Source organism: Dasypus novemcinctus, chromosome 2 (assembly GCF_030445035.2).
Source record: "Dasypus novemcinctus isolate mDasNov1 chromosome 2, mDasNov1.1.hap2, whole genome shotgun sequence".
NCBI classification, from domain to species: domain Eukaryota; kingdom Metazoa; phylum Chordata; class Mammalia; order Cingulata; family Dasypodidae; genus Dasypus; species Dasypus novemcinctus.
In genome coordinates, this window is record NC_080674.1 from 39,073,628 (window position 1) to 39,097,219 (window position 23,592).

The window sequence follows — 23,592 nt, forward strand, 5'->3', positions numbered from 1 at the left end:
AGGCACTCTTGATTCCCTGGTGTGGTGGTTGACCATCCTCACCTCCCTGTTAGCTGACCTGGGTAAGACCAACGAACCAGAGAGTAGGAGTCGCTACTCTGCTGAGGCTCAGGGCCCAGCTGGCACATGGGCAGTCCAGAGAGTCAAGTCTCCTGAGTATGGACTATCCATAGTGCCAACCACAGGTTCAGTAAAAGTGACAGAAGGGGCATGTATAGAAAAGACACATCTGAGTCCAGCTCCATCACACTCAGCAGCACAAATTCCAAAGTAGGGCCCTCTGACATGGCACAGAGCTCCAAATCCACCTGCCATGACTGTATACCCTGTGGATCAACATAGCCTTCAGGAGAACCAGTACCTAGGGTTGTATCTACTTCAGCTTTTTCTGGGGTCCTGCTGAGGTGTGCGTAAGCACGACCCCTCTGATGACCTCCCGACTCTTTTTGGAAGACTCTTAGCCATATCAACTCATTTGTCTTTGCCATAGTGATTGGTAGTAATCCCTTGGTGCCAGAGAGGCTTCTTCCCCAGAAGTCATGTCTCATGTTGGGGGGAAGGTAATGCATTTACATACTGAGTTTGGCTTAGAGAGTGGCCACATTTGAGCAACATGGAGGGTCTTAGGAGGTAACTTAGTCACCTTACAGCTCTAGGCCTAGTTCATATTTCAGGCACACAGGCTCCTAAGCATAGTCGTCAGTATTAAGGGCTCATTATTGGACCATCCTTCTTGTTGATCTTTGCTGTTGCACTTGGGGGATTATTGTTTTACCATTGGGGAATGTGACAGAGCTCCCCTGGGTGGGAACTCAGCTCTCCCTCAGTTGACGTTTGTAACTGTAACTACTATAAAAATACCCGACATATATCGTAACATATTTATGTTCCCTATATACATGCCCTGGATAACCCCCCCCCCAATTCATGTGCCCCCCATCAATAACACCCCACACCAGAGTTCCTCCCCTGCCATAGTTGAACCTCTCTGTGGTCCAAAACTTCTTCAACAGTGAATCTTAATATATTGCCAAATTCAATTAATAGGAAATTGAAATATAGTGATGTGTTTAAAGTTTAGAAATAGAATACATAGTAATTTAGAAATACTAAAATAAAGTAAAAATAAATTGGTGTATTAATAAATACATGAAATAAATGAAAATTATTATAAAGCTTTGTTTCTAACATTTTGCTTTTCATCAGTGTAATAGGTGTTGCCCTGTATGTACAATGGCAAGGCACTTTGATTTCTTCCTCCGTGTCTACATCCTTTTTTTTTTTTTCTCTCCATTTTTAATTTTGTCTTCAAAAAAAGTTTCAGATCACAGTAATTCACATACACAATATAGGGGACTCCCAGATATCCAACATCAAACCCTTTTCCCCTTTCCCCAGCAATGATCTTTTTACATGTTCATGTTATATTTGCTGTAGCTGATGTACAGATTTTGAAACATAGCTATCAAACATGGTTCCATTTTGGTTTACATTATTGTTTATATTTTAGACTGTACAAATTTATCAATTTTTAGTTTCCTTATGTTTTACTTTATAGTTTACATTTTAGTTATAGACTTTTATACACTTTAGATGTAAGTTGACTTGTCCATCATTGCATGATCTTGAGGAGCAACTCCCATTGCCCCCCAGTTGCCCTTCTTCCATCCTTGTTATACATCTCTCTCCCTCCCCTCAGGGCACACTGTGACACTCATTCTTCACTACTTGAGGAACCAGATTTACAGATACTGCAACAATGCTGAGGGCTTGACATACCAGACTGCCCTAACTAATTGGGAGCCAGCGATCCTCTGGAGAGACACAGTTCCCTCTCTTTGAGAACATCAGGTCTCCCCAGGATGTGGGTACACCTTCACACTCATTGTATGGGTCTCCACTCAATGACATAACATCCACTTCTTTCCTCTGTTTCCCAGGATCAATTCTAAAGTAAACTACCTGCATATAGATCCGTATCTCAGGATATGCCTCTGGGGGAACCCAGACTTAATTAGAGGCAGTTATGGCCTTTGGGTAAATCATACCATGCAGCCCTTGACTAAAGCCTGCTCAGATCTTTGGTGTTTTCATATAGGTAAAAATTCAGAGCAACAATGAAATGTTTGTCACAAAAGGAAAAGGTACAAATTTAATGGGGAAAGTTGTGGAATAGAAGCAAGAAACAAAAAGGGAAGTTTGACTCTCTATTGTGTTGTTTATTTTTTTCCCCATATATTATTTATGCAAGGCAAGTCTTTTCTGTTCCTACAGATGAAACAGGCCCAGAGAGATTAAGTACTTGCCCAAGTTCAAGGACTTGGGGGCAACATAGCCCGGATTTCAGTGGAAGCTGTGCTTCTTCCTCAGTCTGGTACCTCTCAAATTTATTGGATGCCAAGCTCCTGGTGTCAGATGGCCTTTGCTGATCATAGCAAAATCTCTACATTTTAGTTTGAAATAACTAATTATCCAATTTTTTTTGCCAAATCAAATACTAGGGTCTGTTCTACATATATATAAAAGGCAGCAGAAGTCAGAGATTTAAGAATAATTAATGGGGAGAAATCTGATGAATCACTAAAGTATCAAATTTGAGAACCTTCATCCCCTGCCATGCCAACCGTGGAGGTGCTTTGTGGTGGTGACAGAGGATCCTCCAGGTAATTTCCAGCTGCCTCCCCAGGTCAGGGTCTGGGTCAATGTGGATGATCTGCCTTCATCTCCCTACTCCTAGATTTCTGGTCCTCAGTCCCTTACTTGTATCCTCTAGCAATAGAGAGGTTGGCATTAATTGAGGAACTGGATATCTCATTCTTCCATGGAGGCGACTTCCTTCAAGAGGGCTTCCCTGACTACTCCCCCATTCCCATGTGCTGCACAGAAACCTGAGCCCTATTGTAGCTCATCATGACAATTTATTGAAATTGTTTATTATTGTATTCCTAAAATTTAGCACATACCCCGCATATAGTAAATGCTTAATAAACATGTGAATGGACAAATACACAAGACATTGTGTTAGATCTAACACTGACTTTGGCAGTATGTATTCAAGAAATACAGGAATGAATAACTCTGTTAGTCATTGTGCTAAGTCCTAGGGATACAAAAATCATAAAAAAAAAATCAGGTTCTTATTCTCAAGAGCTCTGGCCTATTAGGGGACCTAGACAGATGAATAAATAAATAATGAAATATGGTAAAATAAATGACCTGTCCTTAGTAATGTCATGGGAGGCCTTAAAGAAGAGCTGGGACTTTAATAGCAATTTGGTTTTAAATTAATAGTTGTTGGGAGAGAGCACAGCATGTACAAGGGCATTGACTTGTGACATACAATGACTCATTCTAAGAATTATAAATCGTTTTAAAGGCTGGAGCACATTTTTAGGTAATGAACTTAGAAAAATGAGTTGGATCCTGGCATGAAAGCTTTGAAAGTCTTTGGAAGTGGTGTGAGTTTTAGGCTATTTGAGGAGCACATGGAAGGGTTTTAATTGAGGGAAGGACATGATAATTTTGGAAAAATGCCCAGGTATACTGTGGTAGAGGAAATGATTGCTATGTTTACATCAATCTTGATGCTCTTCTCATTGTGTCCTCAATCCCACTTGCCCAGTGTCAGGTATAATGTGCATTTCCAGTAAATAACGGTATCTTTTAAATGGGAGGGTGGAGAGGAGATCACTAGAATTGTTATAGAAGATTGACTGGAGGTAGATAGAGACATAGAAGGCAGTTATTGAACTAATCCAACCACTCTTTCTGTAGTTTTTTAATATCCTTGTTTGCTTCATGGCCATTGTCATATTATTCTGATCTCCTGAGCTTATTTTTATAAGACGAAGGAAACCAATTTTCCTACACCCATGTGTAGAATATGGGTAGTCTGCTCCAGACTATTCTGAACACAGCATCCAGAGTGATCCTATTAAAGGTTAATTAAATTAGATGGTGCCATTCTAATGTGCCAAACCCTCTAGTGGCTTCTGATCTCATTCATAGTCAAAGCCAAAGACGGTGTCATGAAGTAGAAAGCCACACATGACCTGACCCTCTCGTCTCCTACCACTCTCTGTGCTCTCTCTGCTCTTCTACACTGGCCTCCTTGCTGTTCCTCAGAACCTACATGCTTGCAACTAGAACATGCCCCAGTTACTTACAGGGCTTTGTTAAAACTTTTGCTTGATGATTGCCATCATCCCTGACTTCTGTATTCAAAATTCTAACCCCCAACCTTTGTACTCCCCATCTTCCTCTACCATGTCCTGCATAATTTTTCTATATGGAACTAATACAACTTTAATATTCCATCCAGTTTACTTATTTTTACATGTATTGTCTGTTTTCCCTCTTCAGAATGCAAACTCCATGAAGGTAAAGTGTTTTGTTTTTGTTTATTGCTTTTCCCAACCGGTAATCAAAGCCTGGCGTCACAGGATGTGTTCAGTAAATATTCGTTGCGTTAATAAATGAACAGCCATTTGGTATTGCTGTTTGAGGAAAATTGACTTGAAAATGCTAAATCTGAAAGAAGAGAGAGGAAGCCTCGTGTACTGTTTAAGTAAGGTTACTACTTGATAAAGTCACTACTGAGTTCACTCCAGAGGAAACCAGGCATTCCTTAGTGACCCAAAGCATCCCAACATCTTAGACGTTATTGGGTGATCCTTGAGGATGGAGACTTGCTCTGAAGCACAGCTAATTAAGTCTTTGCCTGGGATTGGCTAGCTGGAACTGAAGAAAAGAATGACATAAAAGTATTCTTGCTTCTCTCTTTATTTGCTGAAAAGGCATGGTGTTCACATTAGAGCACCTAGACGGTGAGTTCAATTGAAAAAGAAATTTTGTGACGATAGGTAATTAGATTAGTGTTAACGTCCATTTTTAAGCTTAAATGTTGTGTGTCCTTTCTGAGCATGAAAACACTCAATGGACTTGGTAAAGTAACAAATGATGATGGGAAAACATACTTCTGTTTCCCTCAAAGGTGTTTCATGGGACGCCCTTCCAGATGAGCTGCTCTTGGGAATCTTTTCCTGTTTATGCCTCCCTGAACTCCTAAAAGTGTCCAGTGTGTGTAAGAGATGGTATAGCCTAGCGTAAGTATTTTTCACCCCTTTGGGCATATTCAGTGGGGAGGAGAAGAGGGAGATGTTGATTTATTCATTTCTGATCTAGTGAGATTAAAAACCAACACAAATACAGGAACAGAAAGCAAGTTAGGTACCTTCATATTTTTAAGAATAATTAGTGTCTTCCTTTCACAATGAAAGAGAGGGGTCTCCTGGAGCTTTAAATCTTGCCCTGTTTCCAAAAACTTCCTGTCCCTTTATTCAGGTTAGCACATGTTTACTGGATGCTCTAGGCCAGGCAATGTACTAAGACTTAAGGGAATTATAGGAATGCATTAAGACATAGCCGTTTCTCATATCAGCTAAGCTGAGCAGTGAGTAAGCTGGGAAAAGAGAACACGGGGCTGTGGTATTTGACCCGAGTGTGAACCCAGCCTTAGCCATGTATGCTCTGTGTGACCTGGGGGAGTTAACTTAATGCTTCTGGACCTCAGTGTCTCTGTAAATAAAACGTGGGTGATGTTACTTTCAGTACAGGCCAGTAATGAGGATGAAATGTAAAGATGCTGGTGCAGTACCTAGCTTGTGGCAGTGTTCAGCAGCTGACATTTGCTGATGTTTCTGCTGGTTCTTTGGCAGTACTTTGCAGCTGTGGAAGATGAGCTGCAAATACAAAGCCTTAGTGAGCCAGAAGGTACTAACAGACCTGAAGTGAGAAAAAGGCTTTGTTTTTCAGTTTGAATGTTTTCCCTGTCTCCACTCAGCTCCATCTCATCTCTGTGGCTGTTGTTTGCTTATAGTTTAAAGGCCACTTATCTCAATTTTCAACATACTCAGAAGTCTCCAGGAGATGTCTCAACATTTATGCCTCCAGGAGTATGCTGGTAAGAACGGTGTACATGGCTGGGCTGCATGCTCAGAAGAGCTACAGAGGGGTTTGCGCAACTGGAATGCTGGAGCCAGTGGTATGCACATTTCACTTATCCCTAACCAAGCAACCCTGTTTTGATTTTTATTTTCTGCCAGCTATGAGTCTGTCCTCTCCATGCAGTCTATTAATCTTCATTTGAGTTGTCATAAAAGTGATAACTGACATTTATTAAAGTACTTGCTTATGTCCCAGGTGCTGGGTTAGCAACTTTATCCTTCATATCATCTTCCAAGTGGCAGTATTGACTTCAAGGAAGATGGTGGACTAGAAAGACACAAGACTCTCTTCTCTCCAAGGAAAATAGCTGGAGGACAGGCAGAAATGGCCTGGAAAAAAACTGTTCTAGGGTTTAGGACACCAGGGGAAGGCTTGACACCACCCAGAAGAGAGAGGGGCAAATCTTGATGGCAAAACTGAGTTAAAGCTGCAGATGCAGCTGCTTGCACACACACACACACACACACACACACACCTTATAGACAATTTTGAATTCTCAGGCCTTGGGGCTGGTGGCTACAAAGGGAGCCGCGGGGATCCAATTCCCCAGGAAACAGAAGAGAAAGGGATGTAGCCAAAGGCCGACTCAACTTTTGGCCCACAGAGTTGATGTGCTGTGTCCCACGAACCCTTCCAGGCCTGGTGGGGCCTCACCGTTGTTTGTCTTGAGAGCCAGCATGGAACAAAGAGATCTTACCCTCTCTACTGACCAGGGCTGGTTGTCGAGGATGCAAAGGGGAGCGGAATTATTTCCTACCTGGGAAAAGAGAGGGGGCTGCCAGCAAAGGTTGGAGAACAGCCTCTGACAAAATTTGAATTATGAGACTCTCAGCCTCCAGGTAGGATCCGGTATCACACTGGTTCAGTCTGTTAGAGTGAACACATTCCAACCAGTCTTTAAACTGGAGGGCTAATGAAGAGTGCCATCTGCTGGCAGACCAAGGAAGTGCATATGAGGAAACTTAAAATAGATGCTTTTTCTGATCTTTACAGCCTCCCTCCCCATGGCCCTTGGAAGCAAGTCTGTAACCCATTACTGTGTCTAGGGCCCAGATTTTACCAACTAACAGGGACAATCCTAAAGATCCAGAAGAGGTAGAACCAAGAATCAAGGAAGATCAGTAACACAGAGTCTCCTGCCATTAACTCTCTATGAATGAGAGAAAAATTGAGCATGTGAGTAAACTTAACATCAGAATCAGATGCCTAGACATACTAAGAAAATGGAAGAATGGCTCAAGCAAAGGAATATATCAGAGCCCCAGATGAGACACAGGATTTGAAATAGCTAAACATATTGAAAGACAGTATGGCTAAAGAGATAAAGGACGTCAAGAACACACTGAGCTAGCACAAAGAAGCATTTGAAAACCTGAATAAAAAAGTAACCTAGCTCATGGGAATGAAAGACAGAATAGGTGAGATCAAAAACACATTAGAGGCATACAACAGCAGACTTGAAATGATAGAAAAAAAATAAGTGATACAGAAGACAAAACAACTGAAATTAAGAATGGAAAAAATTGAGCAAGGGCTTAGGGAGTTGAATGATAACACTAAATACAACAACATACATGTCATGAGAGTTCTGGAAGGAGAAGAGAAGGAAAAAGAGCAGAAAGAGTATTTGAGGAAATAATGGCTGAAAATCCCCCAACTCTCATAAAAGAAATGAACTTACATGTCCAAGAAGTGTAGCATGCCCCAATCAGAATAAATGTGAATAGACCTACTTCAAGAAACATACTACTAAAAATGTCAAATGTTAAAGAGAAAGAGAAAATTCTGAGAGCAGCGAGGGAGAAGCAAATCATCACATACAAGGGATGCCCAGAAAGATTTAGTGTGGATTTCTTATCAGAATCCATGGAGGTAAGAAGACACAGTATGATACTATTAGGAAACTGAAAAAGAAAAATTGCTACCTGAGAATTCTTTATCCAGCAAAATTGTCCTTCAGATATGAAGGTAAATTTAAAATATTCACAAAAAGACACTAAAAGGGTTCGTAAAAAGGTATGCATCTTTGCAGCAAATATTAAAGAGAGCCTTACAAGCCTAAAAGAAAAACACAGGAGAGAGAGTCTTGCAGGAGAGTGTAGAAGGCAAGAATAACAGAAAGGATAACCAAAAGAGTAAAGAGATAGACAAAAATAAGGTATGATATATGAAAACCAAACAATAAAATGGTGGAAGTAAATAATGCATTTACAGTAATATCATTGAATTGAGTGGCTTAAACCCTCCGATCAGAAGGTATAAGCTGACAGAATGGGTTGAAAAAAACATGAGTCAGGGGAGCAGGTGTAGCTCAGTGGTTGAGCACTGTACAAGGTCGCATGTACAAGGTCCCAGCTCAACCCCTGGTACCTCTAAAGAAAAAGAAGCATGAGGGTGAGCAGTTGTGGCTCAGGCAGTTGAGAGCCCACCTTCCATGTGGAATGTCCTGGCTTCTGTTCCTCGTACCTTCTAAAGAAAACAAGTAGACAGCAAACTAGGCAGTGGTCAAAAAATAAACAAAAACAAATGAGCAAACAAATGAGGGAGCCAACAGCAACAACAGAAAAAACGTGAGCCATCCATATACTGTCTACAAGAGACTCACCATAGACCCAGGAATACAAACCGGCTGAAAGTGAAAGGTTGGAAAAAGGTACTCCACGCAAACAATACCCAACAAAGAGCAGGGGTAGCTATACTAATATCGGACAAAACAGACTTTAAATGCAAAACAAATTTATAAGAGATACATAAGGCCATTTTATATTAATAAAAGGGACAATCCACCAGGAAGAAATAGCTGTCATAAATATCTATGCACCTAAACAGGGGTGCCCCAAAATACGTGAGGCAAAAACTCTGGCAAAACTGAAGGGAGAAACAGACATCTCAACAATAATAGTTGGAGACTTCAACTTACGACTCTAGACAGAAGAGCTAGATAGAAGATCAATAAGTAAACAGAGAACTTGAACAGTATGATAAATGAGCTAGACATGCAGAGAATGTTCCATCTCAAATTAGCAGGTTATATATTCTTCTCAAGTGCTCGTGGATCTTTCTACAGGATAGACCACACATTAGGTTAGAAGGCAGGTCTCAGTAAATGTAAAAAGATTTCAATTATACAAGGCACCTTCTCAGATCATAATGGAATGAAAATGGAAATCAATAATAGATGAGAAAGGAGACAATTTGCAAATGGGTGGAGGCTGAACAACATACTAAACAATCAGTGGGTCAAAGAAGAAATTGTAAGTGAAATTTGTAAACATATTGAAACAAATGAAAATAAGAACACAACTTACTGTAAGTTAAGGGATATAGTGAAGGCAATACTGAGACGGAAATCTATAGCCCTAAATGCGTATATTAAGAAAGAAGAAAGAGCTAAAATCAAAGGTATAACTGAAATGAAGAAACTAGAAAAAGATCTGCAAACCATTCCCAAAGCATGCAGAAGGAAAGAAATAATAAAGATTAGAGCAGAAATAAATGACAGTGAAAACAAAAAACAATCACCAAAACTAAAATCTGTTTCTTTGAGAAGATCAATACAGCTGACAATTTCTGCTAGACTAACAAAGAAAAAAAGAGTAGATACAAATAAAATCAGAAATGAAAGGAGTGAAGTTACGACCAACCCCACAGAAATAAAGAGGATCATAAAGATATTATGAGATACTGAAAAGTCCAGGACCACTTGGCTTTACAGTTAAATTCTACCAAGCAGGGGGGGACAGGTGGGGGTTGAATGGGACCTCATATATATATATTTTTAATGTAATATTATTACAAAGTCAATAAAAAATTAAAAAAAATTCTACCAAGTATTTCAATAAGAATTAGCACCAATCCTATTTAAAGTCTTCCAAAAATTGAAGAGGAGCAAAAATCACCCAATGCATTTTATGAAGGCAATATCACCCTAATACCAAAGCTAGATAAACATACTACAGGAAAGAAAATTATCGATTGATCTCTCTAATAAACATACATGCAAAAATTCTCAACAGAATACTGGCAGATAGAATCCAACAGCATTTCAAAAGACTTATACATCACGACCAAGTGGGATTTATTCCTGGAATGCAAGGGTGGTTCAACATTTAAAAATCAATGTAATATATCACATTAACAAATTAAAGGGAAAAACCACATGATCATCTCATTTGATGCAGAAAAGGCATTCAACAAAATTCAGCATCCTTTCCTGATAAAAATACTTCAAAAGATAGGAACAGAAGGAAAATGCCTCAACATGATAAAGGGCATATAGGAAAAACCCAAAGCCAACATTGTACTCAGTGAGGAAAGACTGAAACTTTCCTTCTAAGAACAGTATCAAGACAAGGATGTCCACTGTCATTCAACACTGTGCTAGAAATTCTAGCTAGAGCAAAAAAATAATCAGGAAAAATTCCATTTACAATAGCAACAAAAACCTCAAATAAAGAAGCACAGGACTATGTTCAGAAACTAAAAAACAATACTAAAAGAAATCAGCGGAGACCTAAACAAATGGAAAGACACACCATGTTCATGGATTGGAAGATTCAATATCGTGAAGATATATAGATTCAATGAAATACCAATCAAATGCCAACAGCCTTCTTTACAGAAATAAAAAGGTAATTACTAAATTCATTTGGAAGGGAAAGTACACCCAAATAGCCAAAATCATTCTAACAAAGAAAGGCAATGTGGGAGGTATTTCACTGCCTAACCTTGAAACATATTACAAAGCTATTATAATGGTCAAAACAGCATGGTATTGGCATGAAGATAGACAAATCAATCAGTGGAGTAGAATTTAGAGTTCAGAAATAAACACTCATCTCTACAGCCAACTGGTTTTTGACACACCTACCAAGTCCGTTTTATTGGGATAGAACAGTCTCTTAACAAATGATGCTGGGAGAACTGGATATCCATCACCAAAAGAATGAAAAAGTACCCCTCTGTCACTCCCTACACAAGAATCAACTCAAAATGGATCAAAGACCTAAATTTAAAAGGCAGGATCATAAACTACTAGAAGAAAACACATGGAAACATCTTAAAGATCTTGTGGTATGTGATGGTTTCTTGGACCTTACACCTGAAGTATGAACAACAAAATTAAAAATAGAAAAATGGGACCTCCTCAAAATTAAACACTTTTGCACTTCAAAGGAGTTTGTCCAGAGGGTGAAAAGAGGACCAACTCAAGGGGAGAAAATATTTGGAATCACATATCCATGATTTATAAAGAGATGTTACAACTCAACAATAAAAATACAAACGACCTGATTAAAAAATGGGCAAAAGGCTTGAATAGACATTTGTCCAAAGAAGAAATACAAATGACAAAAAAACACATGAAAAAATGTTCAACATCATTAATGATTGGGAAATGCAAATTAAAAGTACAGTGAATCTCATTTCACGCCTATTAGGATGGCCACTATTAAAAAGACAGAGAACTACAAGTGTTGGAGATGATGTGGAGAGATAGGAACACTTCTTCATTGTTGGTGGCAATGTAGAATGGTACAGTCACTGTGGAAGACTGTCGGGCAGTTCCTAAAGAAGTTAAATATAGATGTGCCATGTGACCCAGTAATACCACAACTGGTTAAAAACCCAGAAGAACTGGGAGCAGTGATACAAACAGACATCTGCACACTGATATACATGGTGGCATTATTCATGATTTCCAAAAGATCAAAACAACCCAGGTGTCCATCAACCAATGATTGGATAAATAAAATGCATTGTATACGTACAATGGAATATTATGCAGCTGTAAGAAGAAATGAAGTCATAAAGCATATAACAATATGGATGAACCTGTTGAGTGAAGCATGCCAGACAAAAAAGGACAAATACATTATAATTGCCCTATTATGAACTAAATATATTGTCTAATCTCATGGAGTTAATCACTTGAATATGGGTCACTAAAAAATAGAATGAGGTTGGAAAATGGAAAGCTGAGGATTAACTTATGCAGAATTGGTTAAAAGGATTTACATTAATCTTAGGAAATGATTAGAAAAAGTTAAAACACAATGTAATGTTAATAACTGGCAGTGCTATTGTAATGTATGACAAGTGGTTGAAAGGGAAAGTCTAAGGTCATATAAATTACTAAAAGAAAAGCTAAAAAATATAACATGGGACTGTGTAGCATAGTAAAACTTCATGTGAAATATGAATATGGGTAATTTTGCATATGTAAGACTGTTTTCCTTTGAAACTGAACAAATATGTTAATGTTATAAGATGTGAATAGTGGACCAAAATAAAACATTATGCTAAGTGAAAGAAACCAATCACAAAGTACTACATATTATGATTCCATTTATGCAAAATGTAAATATAAACCAGTTAATAAAGATGAAATTAGATTAGTGGTTATGCAGGGTGGGGAAAGGATATAGGAATTGATAGGTGGTTGCTAAGGGGTGTGGAGTTACTCTTTTTGGAGTAATGAAATTGTTCTAAAATTTTTGTGGTGATGAATGCATTACATTGTGATTATGCTAAAAACCATTGATTATACACTTTGGGTAGATTGAATGGTATGTGAATATATCTCAATAAAAACCACTTTAAAATAAATAAATAACTATGGAGAAATAGCAGCTATGGACAAGAGGGCACACAGAATTTTTGTCTTTTTTTTATTATTATTATTGAAATAATGAACATCTCTAATAATGACTGAATTGATGAATACACAACTATGTGATCATACCAGATACCACTGGTTGTACACTTAGTATGGATTGTATGTTTATTAATATGTATCAATAAAATTGATTAGTTTATTTAAAAGAAAAAAATTGTGGCATTATTCATACCACCACTTTCTTAGATGTGAGGAAACCAGAGGATCAGAAATAGTCAGATTTGTGCTAATCAGCAGTAAAGCAAGACTTTGAAGTCTGGTTGCCTCCACAGCCTTAAAGGTAACACAAACACACGCGCATGCACACACACACACACACACATAAACCTTCCTTCAGATTTGACTTCAAGAGGCTTAGCAGCTCTGTCCTTTTCTGTCCCACTGTTGAGGGAAGACTCCAGTGTGTGTGTGACCAACTTATCAAACCAAGTGCCTCCTCTTTTCCAGATTTGATGAGTCTCTGTGGCAGACCTTAGACCTCACAGGTAAGAATCTGCACCCAGATGTGATTGGACGGTTGCTGTCTCGAGGGGTGGTTGCCTTCCGCTGCCCACGATCATTTATGGACCAACCAGTCGTTGAGCATTTCAGGTAAAAAGAAGGAAATCCCTGGAATAGATTTACTTCTAAATCTTGAGGTAGAAAACAGATCAAATTTTCTCTCTTTCCATTTCTGGCCTTTCAGCCTGAGGCAGGCCATCTGCAGTTTGGGGTGTTAATTGCATGTTTGGCTTGTGTGGCCTTCATGTTGAAATACAGTACAGATTTTGGTGACACGTTCCCCTTTTAACTCAGAGTTACTGTTGTGCTCTTCCTGGGGTCAAAGATGCACATTTAGCTTTTCAAGTCGAGTCCTCAGCAGATGGGGATCATGAGGCCAAGAAGCAGGAGGCAAACATAGCACTCACCAGCAGATGCGAGGCTCCCTACCCATGTCCCCTCTGCCCATTTCTGATAAATTAAAAAAACGGGAGGTGCCTTTTCCCGTTTCATGGCTTTGGTCTTGTGATCCTATTATGAGCCCGTATGCAACCTGAAAAAAAAAAAGGCCCTGATTTTGTTCTTTTTGTAGAATATTTTGTAAAAAGTTCCTTAATAGCCTGTATGTTACAGATAGTTTTGCCACATGGTTTAGTGCCATCTCATACCTGAATAGAGTAACCAGATACCAAACAGAAAAAGAAGCTGAAACAGCAGAGCTAAGGATAAAACCTATATATTCTGACACTGGTGTTTTTTCCCTTCTTTCCTTAGTCGTGTGATGGCATGCCTCCCACTGGTTTTTATCTTACTCCTGTGGCTGCACCTCCTCCATCTCTTCCACATGCGTGCTTTCCTTCCTTCACTCCAAGGTCTGTCCCTGGCTGCCTTCTTTTCTCGATCCACATGCCATCCTTGGGCAAGCTGTGTCCCGCATGCCCACTTCTCTGCCCAGGATTCAAATCCTCACCTCTAGCTCAGCTCTCTTCCAAATAAACTCCTATTTCTAACTACCTAAAAACTTGTGCACCTGAATTTACCCTGCATACTGCTATTATTAGCATATCTAAAATTAAATTCAGCCTCTCTTTCAAACTTGCTCTTCTCTGGCTTCTCTGTTTTAGTAAATGCCACTGCCATCTACCCACTCACCCTCGCCTGAAAGCAGGAGTTGCTATAGGTTCCATTTCCTCCTCACCCACATCCAGCTTATGCTCATGATGCCCACTAATTAATCTCAGTGGGACTTTATTAGCTTCAACATCTGTGCTGGGTTAGACTCTTGAGTTTTGAAATGAGCAAGGATGGGAATTAGCTAGTAGGAATTTTCTCATTTGCTATTGGCTGCTCATTTGGGGAAGAAGGAGGGGTAAATGTCATCTGGATGTACTTGTGTGAGCCACCTCTTAGAGCCTCTTTTTTTCTGTTCTGTACTCAAGCCCTTTTCGTGTACAGCACATGGATCTGTCAAGCTCTGTAATTGATGTGTCTACTCTACATGCCATTCTGTCTCAGTGCTCCAAGTTGCAGAATCTAAGCCTGGAAGGCCTGCAGCTTTCGGATCCCATTGTCAAGTGAGTGGTAGCCAGGAGCATGTCACAAAGGCGATTGTTATTATGAATGTCTCTTTTGTTTCATGATTATGATAGGGTGCTCTGTAGTCCTAATCCAGATGAACACAGAAATATTCAGTACGCCATCTTCTGAAAACCTTTCCCGGACTCATCTAGGCAACGAAAGCTTGAATGCGAATGATATGCCCAGCCGTATGCTAGGTTCTAGAGGTAAAAGAAGGAACAAGGCGTGGCTCCTGCCTCAGCCTTGAGAGATAATGATAGTGCCTAGTGCCGTGGTGCGTTAGATGCGTTCATGGCTATGTGGCAACATGCAGAAGAGCTGATTAAATTTACAAAGGGCAACCTTCTCAAAGGAAGTGACTCTTAAGTTGAGCATTGAAGATATTTTGGTAGGACACCTTCACACAGCTTCTAAACTCTTAAGGATTTGGGAATTTTGGAGCATGGGGTTTGGCCAGATTACAATGGGCCTATACCCCATGCTGTAAGAAGTTTGGACTCTTTGAGGGAAGGATGGTGTGGAGAACGAATGGTTTCTAGAATGGAAGGAGCATGTCAGAGTTGAAATTTAGAAAATTAAGTTTTAGGCATTGTGGAGGATCAATCAGACATGGAAGAAACTAGGCCATTTAGGAAGCTGTTGTGTTTATTCAGGTGAGAAATAATGAAACCTGAAGTTGAAAAAGAGGAGTAGGAGTAGTAATAGCAGCTGACAGTTATTGAACACTTAAATGTCATCTCATTTCTCACAGCAACCCATGAAGTATGTTCTTATTATTACCTTTTTACAGTTGTGGAAACTGAGGTACAGAGAGGCAAATTACTTGTCCAAGGTCACTCAGTAAGTGACAGTGCCAAGGTATTGATCCTGGCAATAAGTATGACTCCTGAATTCTTGCTCTTTAACACTTAAGTTTCACCAACATGAGTTTAGGAATGTAGAATGGGCAAATTGAGAAACATTTAAATGAAAGAATCTGGTGCCTTTATAAGTCAAAGGTTGCCTACAAGCTAATTTCAATTATGGGAGGAATAGAAATGCTTATTCCATTCCTTTTTTAAATTTTAATTTAAAATGTACATTGACTGATGTTTCTTATGTACTTTCTCTGTGCCAGGCATAGGGCTAAATCCTTTATTTTGTCATATCATGTAATCTTAACAACCCTACCAAGAAAGTACCATTATTGCCATTTCACAGATGAGGAAATTGAGGCAAAGCACTTTGCTCACTGTCATACAGATAGTGAGGCATGGTTTAAACTCACTTTATCCTGACTCTAAGGCCTGAGCACTTAACAACTACGCTAGCATACTTTCCTCTGAGTGCTTGTTGGATCGAACAAGAGTGTCTGATTGGTTTTTCTCTGGCATTTTTTTCTTTTTCCAGTAATCTGGCACAGAACTCAAATTTAGTACGACTAAACCTTTGTGGGTGTTCTGGATTTTCTGAATCTGCCCTGATGACTCTGCTTAGCGGCTGTTCCAGGTATGAAAGATTTGAGACTTGATTATAGAGCCATTGCTTCAAATGAGCAGCTATCCTTCATATCCAAATAGAATCGGACAGATTTCTTGAGGTAATCCTAGCTAGCCAAGTTTTTGAAACTTGATCCAAAACTTGGGAACCAGAAAGATTTGGATTATACAATATCCTTTGCCCTCCAAATTTTCTGTCTAAACTCAGGATACATATTGGTTCAGATTGCAAGTGATGCTTGTGTAGTGGTGTCTTTTTGTTCTTAGTATTAAAAATGAGGAAATGGAGTCATGTATTTTTCAGGAGCATGGTTGACAGAAATCTATTTACATTTGACTACACAGCCAGGTTCTTTCCCAGCCCCCAACAGTATTTTTATACCTAACTGACTGTTTTTGATCAACTTTGATACATTACAAATATAAACCACATATATGGGTGACTCCTTTATGTTGTTTAATAAAGTTAAGACATAAGTAAAGGCTACAGAGTTACAGGTATTACTAATGAGGAGGGGGCATGGTTTACAGAAGACATAATACTTTGTGTGTGTCTGTATATTTTTTTAATATCCCTTGGTCTCTGTTGAAAGTAGATTGACTTTAGATAAGAAAATGTTATCAATAAGATAAAATGTACATTAGTCAGCCATACTATGAATGATTAGACAGTGCCTTTGAAGCTCTCATTTGCTTAGCAGAGGCAAAATAAGATGAATTCGCTTTTTGCACTGCCAACAGTTCTTTATTAGGAAACCCCAATACAATCCATCAATTCATTCATAATATCTCAGGTGATGGCTCAGTATGTATGGTTTTTTGCTAAACTCACCTGGGTGGTTTGAGAAAGAAAACAGAGAGGCTGGAATTGTTAGCTGTGGTCCTGAAATGAGGTTTGTGCCAGCAGGGTAAAGCCGAGGAGAGTGCTTCCCTCTGTTTCCAGTAGGGGGCAGTATTCACTAAAGCCTCTGCTCAGATCCCCTGGCAATTTTCAGGAGCAAATGGGTAGGCGAGCACATCAAGAAGAAAGAAAGCAGTTTCAGGTGAGCAAAGATAGCTACTTAGAGAAGCAGGAGTTCTGTGTAGGAGAAAGCAAGGAATCTATAGTTTTGTATTTTCTTTGCAATTGTGGACAGTGCTTTTAGCTGGTTGCTGCCCAGTCAGTGTGCTAAAGTGAAATCCCTTCTTACTTTATTGTGGGGCGCTCCTAAGAAGGGAATTGGTTCCTGGAGAATTTGTTCCTGTGTGGTAGTTTCATGCTTTCTTTGTTGCCCCTCTTGTATGCAGATTGGATGAGCTGAACCTCTCTTGGTGTTTTGACTTCACTGAAAAGCATGTGCAAGTTGCTGTGGCACATGTTTCAGAGACCATCACCCAGCTGAATCTTAGCGGCTACCGGAAGAATCTTCAGAAATCAGGTAAGAGCCACAAGTCTTAATAACACCAACAGCGGTAAGAGATTGATTTGTGGAGCATCTTCTAAGTGTTGCTCTACACCAAGCCGTCTCGTAATCCAGTGCATGTGTTATTACTGCTACTTTTCGAATGATGGAGCAGCTGGTCAGAAAGTTAGGTAAAGACAAACAGTTGGGCAAGTGGGGTCAAGATTTGAATCCAGGATCTAGAAGTAGAAACCCTTTATACATGAACTCAATTTATTTTTAAGCAGAAGAACCTTTTTTTTAATCAATTAAATTCTCAGGCAAAACCCCGATATGAAAATAGGAATAAATGCAGTATTTAATAGTACTATCAGTGGCTCTCAACGGGGCAATTTTGCCCCCAAGGGGACATTTGGCAATGTCTGGAGACATTTTTGATTGTCCTGGCTGTGGTGGTGCCCTGGTATCCAGCACTGGCCAGGAATGCTGCTAAACATCCAATAATAGGATTACATCCCGTCTTAATTCTGTTGGCAACACCTTAACTGAAATTAACATCTTAAAAAGGTTTCATTTAGGATGGTTTCCCCTTACACCCCCCCACTCCCCAGGAATAGGGTTAAGATTAAGAACGCTTGGTTTTTCTTGTTTGTTTGTATTTCTTCCCTGAGGTACATAATTCCGCCTACTACTGAGGTGGTAAAATGACAGATTTTGAGCTAACATAACAGGGATTTGCTAACAGATTGGATGTGGGATGTGCGAAAAAGTCAGGTATGACTCCACGAGTTTTTTGCAAAAACAATTAGATGAATCAAATTACCACTTACTGCAATGGGAAAGACTTTAGGGAAAGAGCAGATTTATGGGGACAATTAAGTATTTGGTTTTAGACATGAATTTGAGACACCCAAACATAGCCAAGCAGGTATGTCGAGCTGGCACCTACAAAATACAAGGCTAGGATTCATGGCGAGAGACGGCGATGTGGCAGAAGAGTGACTGTGAGGGAAAAAAAAACAACAAAAGGACCTCAAACACGGATCACTTGCATTGTGGGAGGATCTGCTCTATTTCATCAGTTCCGAGTGTTGTAATATAATATTTTTTCATTTGGTGGCTGAAAAGTAGTATTACTAATTTTAATTTGTGTTTCTTGCTCTTTTTTTAATCTCTGTTTTGTGCAGATTATCTCTTCACATTCTTTCTATTTTTTATTATAAATAGAATTGTCTACCATTAACTATTTGTGTTGCGAACATTTATTCCTATACTTCTTTAATTTGCTGTATGTGTTTTGGTTTAACTTGGCAGAGTTAAAAAAATTTTTTTTAAACATATATACTGCAGTTTGCTTAGCCATTCATCTGCTAATGGACATTAGGCTTTTGTGAATAATGCTGCTATGAACACTGATGTACAACTATCTGTCCAAGTCCTTGCTTTCAACTTCTTTTGATAGAAGTGGGATTGCTGGGTCATTTGGTAGTTCTGTTTTAATTTCTGCAAAAATGTCAAACTGCTTTCCACAGCAGCTGTACTTTACATTCTCACCAGCAATGGGCTAAGGTTCCTATTTCTCAGCATCTTTGCCTGCACATTATTTTTCTGTTTGTTTTTTTTTAAGTAATAGCCATTCTAGTGGGTGTGAAGTGGTATCCCTTTAAAAAAAATTAAAGTTCATGGTTTCAACTTAGGATTCACTGTTTGTATAGTATAATTCCATGGATTTTTAAAAAATTATTTTGTTACCATATATAATCTAACATTTCCCCTATTAATCATATTCAGATATTTATTTCAGTGCTATTAATTGTGTTCACAGTGTTGTGCTACCATCACCCCCATCCATTACTAAAGCATTTCTATCATTCCAAATGGGAACCCTGTGCATTTTAAGTCTTCCCATTCTCTACCCCGCACTATCCTCTGGAAATCTATGTTCAAGATTCTGACTCTATGAGTTTGCTTATTCTACATGTTTCAAATCAGTGAGACCATACAATATTTGTCCTTTTGTATCTAGCTTATTTCACTCATCATGATGTCTTCAAGCCTTATCCATGTTGTCGCATGTATCAGGACTTTATTCCTTTTTATGGCTGAGTATTATTCCATTGTATGTATATACCACATTTTATTTATCCATTCATTGTTTGATTGACACATGACCTATATATTTTTACATTTATAACTTTTTAATATATATAGAATTTATTTGAATATTTGTATGAGTTTGGGAAGTAACTTAATTTTTCCCAGTGTGGTATCAATATTCTTTTGTAATAATTCATGATTTCCTCTGTTGACTTTAAGTGCCATCTTTATGTTATTAGTTTTGCTTTTTGCTATTGTGAATTTGATTTTTTCCCTTTTATTTTTCCAGCCACTTAATCACTGTTAGATAAACTATGGATTGTTGTCAGTTGTTTTACATAATTCTCTTAATATTTCCACTGGTGCTTCAGATAGTTCTCTCAGATTTTCTGGGTGCAAAATCTTATATACAAAGTTGATAATTTTGCTTTCCACATCTCCAGGACATTGTTAACTGATAGTAGTTGATTGCAGGTATCCTTATCTTTTTCTTCACTTAATAATGACTATTGTGGGTTTTTTCCCTAGATGTCTCTACCTTAGTTAGAAGATGCCCCAATCTTGTCCACCTAGACTTAAGGTATGATTTTGTTTGTTTATTTCGGATCAAAAGTTGAAAAAAACATGGCTCCTCATTGAATAGGGGTAGGATCTAAATGTTGCATTAAAGGAACTATGTAGAAGACTATTTCTGTCTTTAGGATGGATGGGTAGGTTTTTAACACCTTTTCTTCTGCTCTGTTATAGTGATAGTGTCATGCTAAAGAATGACTGCTTTCAGGAATTTCACCAGCTCAACTACCTCCAGCACCTATCACTTAGTCGATGCTATGACATAATACCTGAAACTTTACTGTAAGTATTTTTTGTTTTTAAAGTTCGTAGAAGGCCAGGACTCTAAGAGATACCACTTGGTGTTACCACCCATTACTATTCATAGCAGACATTTAAAAATTAAACATCAATATTAGTGTACCCCAACTGATGAAGAAAGACCAGCAAAAGAGAAAACCAAGGCAGAATATTTTACTTAAAATGTCTGGTTGAGTTGATCACACTAGTTCACTAAATATTTATAATTTAGCCACGACCAGATTTAAATATTAGCATACTGTACCAGTAATTATGGAAGGATTGCCGAAGAAAAAGTATGGAAGACAGCTTTTGCTTCCAAGGAGCTGAGTGTAAACTGGGCAGACAAACCCAATACATTTCTTTATTGCATTCCCCTCCCCCCATTATTTCAGGTTTTTCCAAGCAATTCCAGTTGATTCCAGAAAGCTTTTGCTCTATCTAAAGCTACATGTGGGCTCAGAGGAAAAGCTCTATAATATTCTAGTGATGTCAGTCTTAGATGGTCAAGGAATGAGATGAATGAAAGCATGTAAGTGCAATAGATCTAAGAGTCCAGTGCTCTTTTTGAACAGGGGAGGTTGAGGTCCCAAAAGGTGAAGTAACTTACCCAAACCTGCATAGTGAGGTTAATGGTAGAGTGGGATACAGATCCTATATCTCCTAGGCAAATAGTCTGAATCTAGCTCATCAGATTAATCTTGTACCTGTGCAACAACTTTCATAGAATCGTGAGAGTAGAAAGAAAAAAGTAACGTGGCCCTTCATTCTTTTAGGTAGTGCTGCATGCAAGTCATCCTGGGAATAATATCATCTCTTTATTCTTAAAAAGGTTTTCTTATTACCACACAAGGAGTTGGAAAATTCTTCCTGATGTCAAATATAAATGTATAGCAATTTTGTTGAAAACCTTAAGAAGTCTGTACCTTGGGTTTGGGCATGTGCACTTCTTTCTTTTTACAGACAATAGGCTCCACATGAACCACTGAACTCGTTTAGCTCACTAACCAAAAAAAAGGTAATTTAGCTTCTGTACTACCTAAGAAGGGTGGTGAATTTGAGGTAAGAATTTATTTAGTCCTCAAATTATTGGTTTGGTTCTTGTAAGTTAATTTCAGGAGTTAACAAATCAGATGTTTCAATTGTACAGGGTTATGTAGTGAAATTTGTAAAAATGTAAGAATTATTTTTTTTTAAAGATTTATTTATTTATTTCTCTCCCCTGCCCCCTTCCTGCCCCAGTTGTTTGTTCTCTGTGTCTGTTTGCTGCATGTTCTTTTTTGTCCACTTCTGTTGTTGTCAGCTTCACAGGAATCTGTGTCTCTTTTTGTTGCATCATCTTGTTGTGTCAGCTCTCCTGTGTGCGGCGTCATTCCTGGGCAGGCTGCACTTTCTTTCTCACCGGGCGGCTCTCCTTATAGGGCGCACTCCTTGCGCATGGGGCTCCCCTACGCTGGGAACACCCCTGCATGGCAGGTCACTCCTTGCGCGCATCAGCACTGCGTGTGGGCCAGCTCCACACGGGTCAAGGAGGCCCGGGGTTTGAACCGTGGACCTCCCATGTGGTAGATGGACGCCCTAACCACTGGGCCAAGTCTGCTTCCCAAGAATTATATTTTTAATGACTCAATTTAATTAATCTTGGGGATCAGATCCTGAGCTGATATCTAATTTGGAAAAGCACTGCATAAAAAGAGATATTAGTATGTACTTCTGTCACTCTCAAGTATTGGCATCTAAATTCATCTACATGGGATTTTTTTTTTTTTTAAATGAGGTACTGGGAACCTTTCATTAAAGTCTCCTGCCCACCTAGCATTCACAACTTCTTTAGGAGCTTCTTGCTTCTACCCAAAAAAGATTTCTCTCTCGTCTGTTCTTTTCTGTCCTTGCCATCTGGACTCTTTCCTTGCTTAGGCAGCTCCCTTGGGAGTGCAGCGATAACTCTTTTCTGGTTGCTTTTCTCAAGAGAATCCATCCATATGCCTTGCTTTAGTTCTTTCCAGAGGGAAGGAAGCTAAACAGATAATACCCAAATGCTTTTTCTAAAGCAGAAGCTGGAAGAAGTCTGTGAGCCCTCATGTTTCAGTATTTTTATCTAGTGGGTAATAGTGCTTACACAGTAATCCCTTCAAGCAGTGTGATCTGATGGTTTAGAATATGGGCCCTGAAGTCACAGACTGAAGTGAGAACACTAACTCCATTATTATTATTTATTTGTCTCCATAAGATCTTGAAATAAAAGAAATAGGATCATCCAGATTTTAGTTACAAGTTAGACCACTAGAACACAACTGGAAGAAAGGCTGCTTTCCTTGAACTTTTAGGGTAAAAGGGTGCATTTCTTTAAGCATTATGTAAACAGCATTGCTTATTTGCCTTGTGAACCCTTAAGATGAGTTAGCTGGCACCCTATCCTTAAGGTTTTCTCAAGATAAGACTTCTGCTTTCATTTCAGACATTCTGGCAGCTGGTATACTTGAAATCCATGATAAAAATTCCAGATGCCTTAGTATTGATTTCCAGAGAGCTAAAGAATTTAAACCTTTTTATTTCTGATCTCAGAAGGGGAAAATAAAATGAGTGTCTTCCTTTCCTTCCCTAATAATAATGCTTTAAATACTTGGAAAACTAAATTTTCCTTGGGACCTTTCCCCATTATATTTATTCTTTTACTCCTTAATTAGTCTAATTCCCTACATATGAACTTTCTTCTCATTATTCTGTATCTCATTCAGATAAGAAACCCAAGATGGAGACAGTAAACTGACCTGAATTTAGGAGAGACTAAAAATTCCTATGGTAGAATTTGTTGAGGAATTTAACATTTATAAGGAAAACAGGATTATGTAGATGAGGTAAGGCATAAACCTATGAAAGAGTTTGAGTATCTTTTGCTTGCTAAAATTAAACAAAGGTAAGATACTTAAGACATTATCAGTGTCATTTTACATTTTAAAATTAGAAATAAAGGCTCCTAAGCCATTCATTTCCATTTTTCATCCTCTAGTTTGCATTTCAGTCTTTTCCAGTGTAGTTTCAA

General features: G+C 38.7%; 1 protein-coding gene across 2 annotated transcripts in view; it reads left to right on the forward strand.

Moving 5' to 3' along the window:
* The window catches only part of SKP2 (S-phase kinase associated protein 2), a 40,727-nt gene that overhangs the window by 13,292 nt on the left and 3,843 nt on the right, over positions 1-23,592 (forward strand). The window contains exons 3-10 of one of the 2 annotated variants that reach the window (XM_023587342.3): positions 4,994-5,105; positions 13,130-13,273; positions 14,602-14,736; positions 16,130-16,228; positions 17,506-17,636; positions 20,226-20,277; positions 20,445-20,552; positions 21,513-21,567. In XM_023587342.3, the coding sequence (XP_023443110.1) occupies positions 4,994-5,105; positions 13,130-13,273; positions 14,602-14,736; positions 16,130-16,228; positions 17,506-17,636; positions 20,226-20,277; positions 20,445-20,552; positions 21,513-21,519 (788 nt within the window). In that variant the 3' untranslated portion in view covers positions 21,520-21,567. The remainder of the gene's footprint in view (positions 1-4,993; positions 5,106-13,129; positions 13,274-14,601; positions 14,737-16,129; positions 16,229-17,505; positions 17,637-20,225; positions 20,278-20,444; positions 20,553-21,512; positions 21,568-23,592) is intronic. The other variant, XM_004453326.5, reaches the window with a different exon arrangement.